This window comes from Mesitornis unicolor, unplaced genomic scaffold (genome assembly GCF_000695765.1).
Source record: "Mesitornis unicolor isolate BGI_N332 unplaced genomic scaffold, ASM69576v1 scaffold34320, whole genome shotgun sequence".
Lineage (NCBI taxonomy): Eukaryota > Metazoa > Chordata > Aves > Mesitornithiformes > Mesitornithidae > Mesitornis > Mesitornis unicolor.
Window position 1 is genome coordinate 6,318 of NW_010159667.1, and position 8,002 is coordinate 14,319.

Consider the following 8,002-nt stretch of genomic DNA (forward strand, 5'->3'; position numbering starts at 1 on the left):
GGGGAGGGGGGGGGGGCTGCTCATCAGCCCTTGGCATCTCCCAGCGACGTGCGAGCGAGAGGGCAGCGCGGGGCCGTGCGTCCCCTCCTTCCCTTCCTGCTCCAGCAGCCGTGAGGGGTGGGTTTTGGGGGATGGCAGCAGAGCAGGTCTGCCCCCCTCTCCCCTGCGCCAAAGTGAAAGCAGACCTCCTTGACGCTTAATCAGATTTGAATGTGGTTTTTGGCGTGGCTTTAAAGAGACTGGCAGTGAATAGCTGGTTTTGATGCCATTTATTAAAAACCGCTGGTAGAATTTGTCTCGGGAAGCCTTTGTGAGAGCTGGCAAATGCACAAGGGTTTGATGCAGTTAATGTATTTTAATCTTCACCTCCCCACCCCTTCTCCTTTGCTGTCACTAATTGTAGGGCTCTCAGCTGTCTGCTGCCTTCTCCCGGGGGACGGCAGGCTCCACAGGGACCTCTGCGCAGACACGGCCTTAATAGGGTCGTGGTGGCACGGGGAAAAGTGAGCATCCTATCTGGGGAGGGGGCTGGGGCAGGATGCTGGGTCCTGGGTACCGCGCCGGGCTCTGACACAGGGGTGCTGGGTGGCCCTGGCTGTGTTAATTCACCTCCTGATGCGGCCGTGTTGTCCTGGAGTCAACGAGGGAAATGGGTGGAGGAAGCCAAGATGTCCCTTTCCCTGTGGCCCCTTCCAACTCCTAATGTCCTGTGTCTGGGCAAGTGCAAAGTGGTGGTGTGGGACCTCCTGGGAAGGGCTCCCTGTGTTTTCAGATTGAGGATGATGCGTATCCAGTCTTTTCTTACTGGCTTTATCCCTCACTTTATCACCTTCCCTGGATCTGGAGGACCTTGCAAGCCCATTTCACGTTCCTCACCTGCATTTGGGACTTATTGAGGCTTTTTTTCCCATGGTTTGTGCCTGAAGGCCCTGCAGCCCCTCATGGTGCGGTGGGGGCTGTCGGAAGCACCATCATATTTATGTGAGCGACTAGGTCTGATGCATGGATTGCACTGATGAGCAGCTGGCTCCCCGGCCACAGAATTTTGGGCAAAGCTCAAGAGCTTGCAGGGGAGCAGCGGATACTGCGGAGCTCAAGGAACAAACAGTGGCATCTCCCCCCGCCTGCGGTTCAGGCTGTGCCTTGCTCCCATCCCTGCTGCGTGGAAGAGCTCACAGCTGCCCTGGAGCACTCTACCTGGTCAAGACACTGAAGTCATAGCCGTGTTCTATTTAATTTGTGGGGGTTTTTTTGTCTGCCTCATCAAAGGAAAGAAACCCTGGCCTTTTTCTGCCAGCCCTTGCTCACGTGAGTCGCAGACTCAGCGAGAGGGAGGCACAGATGAAGATGACTCCCAGGAGAGCAGCAGTCTGAGAGCCTCTTAAACAAATGGGAACCGAGCAGCTTTGCTGATCCCCTGAGGGTCTGGCTGTTAAATAAACTCTCCAAAGAGGCTGTGTGTGTGTGTGAGTTGGTGCAGGGTCGTGTTTGTACAGGGGCTGGCTGTTGCTGAGCCATTAGGATGGCATGGGTTGGGTGTTGGGTGTCACTCCTTGACATAGCAATGCAGGAGCATCCTTGGCCGGCCTTGTCCTCCTCCGAGAGCTTGCCTGGGTTGTGGTCAGAGCGACGCTAACGTGGCCTTTCCCTCTGCTTTCCCCCTCCAGGCTTCCACCTCAGCGGGACGGTAACGGAGCCGGCGACTGCGACAGAGCCCGAGATGACCTACAAGGTGGCCATCAGCTTCGACCGCTGCAAAATCACCTCGGTGACGTGCGGCTGCGGGAACAAGGACATTTTTTACTGCGCCCACGTCGTGGCGCTTTCGCTGTACCGGATCCGCAAGCCGGACCAGGTCAAACTCCGTCTTCCCATCTCAGAGACCCTTTTCCAGATGAACAGGGACCAGCTGCAGAAGTTTGTTCAGTATTTGATCACGGCGCACCACACCGAGGTGCTGCCCACCGCCCAGAAGTTGGCTGATGAGATCCTCTCGTCCAACTCGGAGATCAACCAAGTGCACGGTAACTCCTCCATCCTCCCGGGTGTCTCAGTGCTGATCCCCTCTCTTTTTGGGGATGGGTGGTGGCTTCACGCTGACGGCGGTGGCCTTCATTTTGCTGTGTCTGTTGCCGCACAGCGAGAGGTGACAGCGTCAAACTGACGTGGGTGTTGGGCCCACATCGGCGTTGGCCGTGTGTCCCCATTTTGCCCTCTGTTCTTTATGTGTTTATCTGCCAAACCCTGGCTGAAACAGGCAGGAAAAGGCAGAGCGGACAGGCTGGACGTGCACAAGGTGCTGCTCAGGGTGGGATGGAGAAGCCAAGGGTGGAGGAAGGGAGCACGTTTAGTCCCCGTTGCAGGAGGATGTGGAGCTGGGACCCTGGGGAGCGGGAGGTGTGGTGGGGATGCGGCTCCTCCGGTGTCTGGGGATGTGGTGTCAGCCCACCCCCGCACATTGCTAAGGCAGATGCCACTGAGCCAGCGGGAGTTAAAGCTTTAATCTTCATGGGTGTTAATTTGCCCCTAATAAATGAGCGCTGCCATCCTGACCTACTGCACAAAGGCAGCGGAGATGGGTCCTGGGGCTTTGTGTCTGCAAGAGGCTCTTGGCTTCCTCCCCTGGACAGCACTGGCTGGGGCACGGTGCTCATCCCTGCCCTGCTCCACTCGCCCACTGGCCCAGGAGGTGGCCCAGGCTCCCTGGGGACTTGCCCTGAGGCTCCCTTCACCAAACCAGGGGCTCCCAGTGTCTTTCCAAAACCCAGGAGCCCGCTCTGCTCCGCGCCTGTCCCACCAGCTGGGGAGCAGAGATGATAAACAGTGATCTGTGGGGATTAACACACGTTTGTTAAGTGCTCTGAAGATGAAAAGCCCCACATGCAGCCTAAAATAGGGTCTGGGCTGGTTGAATCCACATGTAGAGGTGAGGCCGGGGGTCCACCTCCACCGCACGGGTGATGGCAGCTCTGATTTTGGATGTTGTCCCCTCCCTTTAGCTGCTGGTTCCTGCTTCTCCCTTGGGAGAGGCTTTTGTCTCCTCCTGCCATGTGTGAGGTTGTGCTCTCAGTTACTGCTGGGGAGGGTTTCCTCATTTGCTTGGCAGTAAAAGGGAATGAGAAGCTGTGGTGCTGCAGGAATCTGGTGGGGTCAGCCCCCTCCCCGAGCCGATCCACTGAGGCTGAGGTTGGGCACGGTCCCTTCTTGGCCATTCTTTGAGGCTGCTTTCACCAAAGCAGACCGAGGAAAAGCTTTTAAGGCCCTGAATATTTATTGCTCCTGAGTCAGCAAAAAGCCTGGTGATTGAGAGTCTTACAGAGATACAGATGTTGGCTTGAGTTCAGCGTATCTGCCTCTCGGTTTTAGAGGCGGTTTTTAAAAAACAAAGCAAAAACGCTCTGTCCCTTCAGACCCACGCGAATCCACGTGCGGTTGGGAGGTGATGGAGACGTCCTGACCTGCACAGCAGAAGGTGGCACCCATCTGACACCCATGTGGCTGCCAGCCCGGGGTCACGAGCGAGTGAACGCCTCTGCAAGCAGGAAAACGGCCTCCTGGGGGAGGATGCAGATCAGCCCTGGGATGAGATGATCTAAGGATGACCTTAAGATGATCCCCAACTCTTAGATGTCGCACCCTGCGAAAGGGAAGGGTCAAAAATCCTCGCGTTCAAGCTCAGATTGATGTTATCCAGGCTTCGGCTCTCGGTCCTGGGCAGTGCTGCAAGCTTTGCCTTCCTCGTCCTGCCGGTGCAACGCAGCTGCAGGGCAATTTAACTGCAGAGCTCCTTGGGTGAGGAAAGGCCGCAAGGCTGTGGGACTGCCTGTGTGGCACCAATCCAGCCGCTCCTCGGGAGCTCCGGGTGAAGGGGATCACACTTTTCCCCCGTCTTGCCCTTCCCGGGGGCATTCACAGAGGGTTCCTGGTCCTGGGGTTTTAAATCCCTCAAGGTATTAAGCTTTACATAGAGTTTTACGGGCTTACATTGTCCGTGTCTAGTTCAGACGTTTGGGGTCCCGCCTGAGGCTGAGCTGGCTTTTGGCAGCAAACCTCTGTGGTCCAAACTAACCTGGTGTGTGCACTGGGTGCTCGAGGTTGTTACACCTTAGAGCAAGAGCAGCTTCTCTAGAAATCCTTTCTTGTTCCCCATTTCTTCTGGGAAGAGGTCTGTCGAGCTTCAGATTAACACCAGGTCTTGCCCACCTTCCTCTGCTCGCCCAAAGCGCTGCTGATGGCGAACACGTGGGATAGAGGAGCTGGTTCTTTTTTACTTCTTACCAGGGCAGGTAGTGATAGGACAAGGGGTGATGGTTTTAAACTGGAAGAGGGGAGATTTAGACTGGATATTAGGAGGAAATTCTTCACTGTGAGGTGGTGAGGCCCTGGCCCAGGTTGCCCAGAGAAGCTGTGGGTGCCCCCTCCCTGGCAGTGCCCAAGGCCAGGTTGGACGGGGCTTGGAGCAGCCTGGGCTGGTGGAGGTGTCCCTGCCCATGGGGGTTGGACTGGGGGGGCTTTAGGGTCCCTTCAACCCAAACCATGCTGTGATCCTATGATGCTGCACCTTGGGATTGCCCCAGGCTCTCTGAGAAATGCCCCTCGTGCACGGAGATCGTCTGGTTCTATAAAACAAGGCTTTCGGGGCCGTTCCTTTTTCCCCCGGCACAGAAAATCGCAGGCCGTTGTCTGGCGTGGGGCTCAGAGCTTTGTTCCTTGGTCTGTAGCCGCGGGCTGTGCACCGCATGCTGATCGTCCCGGCTGCCTTCCTAGAAGGAAATGCAGGCTCTCCAGTAACGGCGGCGCCTCGGAGCGCGGCCAAGGCGCTCGCTCGCGTGTTCCCAGGGGACTCAGCCCGAGCGGGGAGCGCTGGGTGTGCCCGCCGTGCTCCCCACTTCACCCCTGCCTGCTGCAGCGCTCACGTTCCTGCGCCCGCAGCCGGAGCGTCTCGCGTGTCTGACGCCTCCGCCTGGAGCGGCAGCTGGAGCGAGGACACCGGGGTGGGTTTTGGTGCTGCTGTGTCCCCTGCTCGGCTGTGTCCCTGCTTCTTGGGGACAAAGTCAGCAGCACGGACCAAGGTTGTCATTGTGCCAGCAAATGTGACTGGGGGCAGCCAGGACCAAGCTGGACAGCTTGAGTCCAGGAGCATCCTGTGTTGTGGTTTAGGGCTGCCTGGGCACTGAACCCTGGCCAGACGCTCTCTGTGAACCCCTCTGCCCTCCCCAAAAGAGAAGAGAAAAGAGAAGAAGGGAGAGAGACTGCACGGGTTGGAAAAGAAAACAACAGGTTTGATGAAACAATAATACTGATACTGCAGGATAATGATGGGAATAGGAAATAATGGAATAGATACAGAGATGTACAAATAGATCTACAAAACCAATCTAAAATCCTCCCCCAATGACCATGACGTCCCCAGAGGCTCTGGGAGCACTGGAGAAGTCCCAGTGTGGAGCCAGCAGCAGTGGGAGCTGATGCAGGAACACAGGGCTGAGGATGAGAGGCAGGCAAAGCAGCAGGGTCTGCTGGGCCTTGGGCCATTGCAGGGGTGGAGAGGGAAGGAAGGGTCCAAGGTGGAAGGGTCAGCCCCTGGTGATCCCTGGGCTTTGCACTGAGTGTGGCGTGTGTGGGATGCAATCCCTGGTTGGGCAGGTTTGGGTCTGCTCCTCCTGTAGGTGCAGACACGGCCCCCATGGTGAGACAGTGGCCTTGTGCTGCTCACTTGTAGCAGCACCCAGTGTGTGGAAAACCATGCTGCTGGTTTCAGTGAGTTCAGCCCCTGAGAAGAGACTGAGCTGGAAAGTGAAATCACTCAATAGGAAATCAGTTCTGTTAGCTCAAATCAGGACCATCCTGGTGGTGGCCACCTTGTCACTCTGCGCCCTCCGCTCCTTGCAGAGCATCAGCCCGGGGCTCACGTTGGTTTGCCCTGGGGGGCAGTGGGAAAGGGGCTCAGAGCCAGCAGCACTGGTGAGGACAGGTGCAGTTTTGGTGTTGTGGGGATCCATGCTCTACCACGGGAAGAATGTGTCCTTCTGAGGTGGAAATGAAGAACAGAGAGAGATGGCTTTGGTGCAGCCAAGTATTGCAGAGAGGACCGGGAGGTATTGAAGAGGGCAAGGCTGTGAGGAGTTGAAATGGGAATTGTAGGCAAAGAGGGAGATGTGTTCCTGACCACCTTGAGCCCTTCCTGGGCTAATGCTGCCCATCGCCCGCTGGCCCATCCTGCTCCCTGTGCACAGCAATTTGACTGGGCTGCCAGGCTGGCCGTGCCCCTGCCCTCTTGCTGATGTTTGAGGAGTCCATGGGAGGTCTCCAGCTTTGGAGTCATCCCACGACAGCATCTGGAGGGCAGCACTGGTAAATCTGTTGGAAATTCTGCTTCCCCGCTGGGGAGGAACCAGCACTGGTACCGGCTGGCCCTGAGCGCTCCCTGGCCACCGCACTGGTGGCCACTTCTGTTTCACTTGCCCTGTTGCCCTCAGAGGATTTTGAATTTTCAAGCCATCCCGGAGGCTCCGTCCAACCTGCCTCCCCTTGAAAATGAACCCTGAGCCTTGGCGGAGCTGGACTCCTGGCGTTGCTGCTATTTTTAATTCCTCGTTAGAGCTCGTTTCCTTTCCGGTGCCTGGTTATTTTCTCTCGGAGGTTTTCTGCTGTTTGTTTATTTGGCCGTGTCCTCCCCCTCCTGCCCTGAGCTGTTCCTTCGCCTCTGTTTTCTCTCTGGACGCCGGAGGGGCAGCCCGGATGCATCCGGCACTGCCACCACGTGCAGGCGTGAGATGGCCTTGTGGACCCCTCCACGGCAGAGCCCTCCCTGGCACCACAGCCCTGGAGCCAGCGTGGCCAGACCCTGAGCCACCAGCAGTGCCGGGCATGGTCACAGCATCCCAGCATGTGAGGAGCTGGAAGGACCTGGAAAGCTGATCCAGTGCAACCCCTGCCAGAGCAGGATCACCAGAGCAGTCACACAGGAACACGGCCAGGGCTTGGGTGTCTCCACACAAGGAGACTCCACAACCTCTCTGGGCAGCCTGGGCCATGCTCCAGAACCCTCACACTCACAAAGTTTCTCCTCATCTTCAGCTTGAACCTCCTGTGCTCCAGCTTGGGACCATTGCCCCTTGTCCTGGCATTGGCCATCCCAGAGCAGAGCCTGGCTCCTTCCTCCTGACACTGCCCTTTCCCAATGGATCCCCAGGAATGAGGGCACCCCTCAGTCTCCTCTGCTCCAAGCTCCAGAGCCCCAGCTCCCTCAGCCGCTCCTCAGCAGGAGATGCTCCACGCCCTCCATCACTTTGTGGCCCTGCTGGACTCTTTCAAGCAGTTGGCCAAGACGACTATGAGGGAGGCCACAGCATCCCTGGGTTGCTTTTTCCACTGGTTGATCAGCTCCAGGCACTGGTTAAACATAAGAATTATCTCTTTTTCTGTGCATTGCTGCTCCTGGTCTGGGTGAGATGCTCTGGGAGCACTTCCCACACCACCAGGCTGATGTATGTGCCCTTCTTGGGTTCGGGATGTGCCGATGCCTTGGTGTGACCCACAAGGTCCCACCACCTCCTCAACCCTGGAAACCTGCAGCTTTCCATCCCAGGGGCACCTTTTGCTTTCTTCAAGTCGAGCAGCTCATTTCTGAGCAAGGCGTTGAATTTTCCGTGCTCAGCTTCACTCTGTGTTATAACTTACAGCTTTTTTCCAGCTCTTATTTCCCAGTCTTTGTGTCTGCCTGCAGAAATCCTGTTTGGCTGTCAAACAGTTAAACCCCAAGCCCGCAGCGAGGGGGGGAGTCCTGCGTGATGGATTGCATTTTGATCTCTGTTTCTTGCATTTTGATCTGTTTCTTGCATTTTTACCTCCGTTTCTTGCATTTCAACCTCTGTTTCTTGCATTTCGACCTCCATTTCTACGCTGAAACCCCTCTTTTCCACTCCAGATGTGCAGCGCTGTCTCCTTCGATCTGAACATGGCAGGACGAGGACCCGGCGCATCCGAAGCGGGGCTGTTT

At 56.7% G+C, this 8,002-nt stretch overlaps 1 protein-coding gene across 1 annotated transcript in view; it reads left to right on the forward strand.

Moving 5' to 3' along the window:
• Nucleotides 1–1,672: 1,672 nt before the first annotated feature.
• LOC104542904 (zinc finger SWIM domain-containing protein 5) overlaps nucleotides 1,673–8,002 on the forward strand; it is a 28,008-nt gene continuing 21,678 nt past the window's right edge. The window contains exon 1 of the mRNA XM_010187371.1: nucleotides 1,673–2,024. Within this exon, the coding sequence (XP_010185673.1) occupies nucleotides 1,721–2,024 (304 nt within the window). The 5' untranslated portion in view covers nucleotides 1,673–1,720. The remainder of the gene's footprint in view (nucleotides 2,025–8,002) is intronic.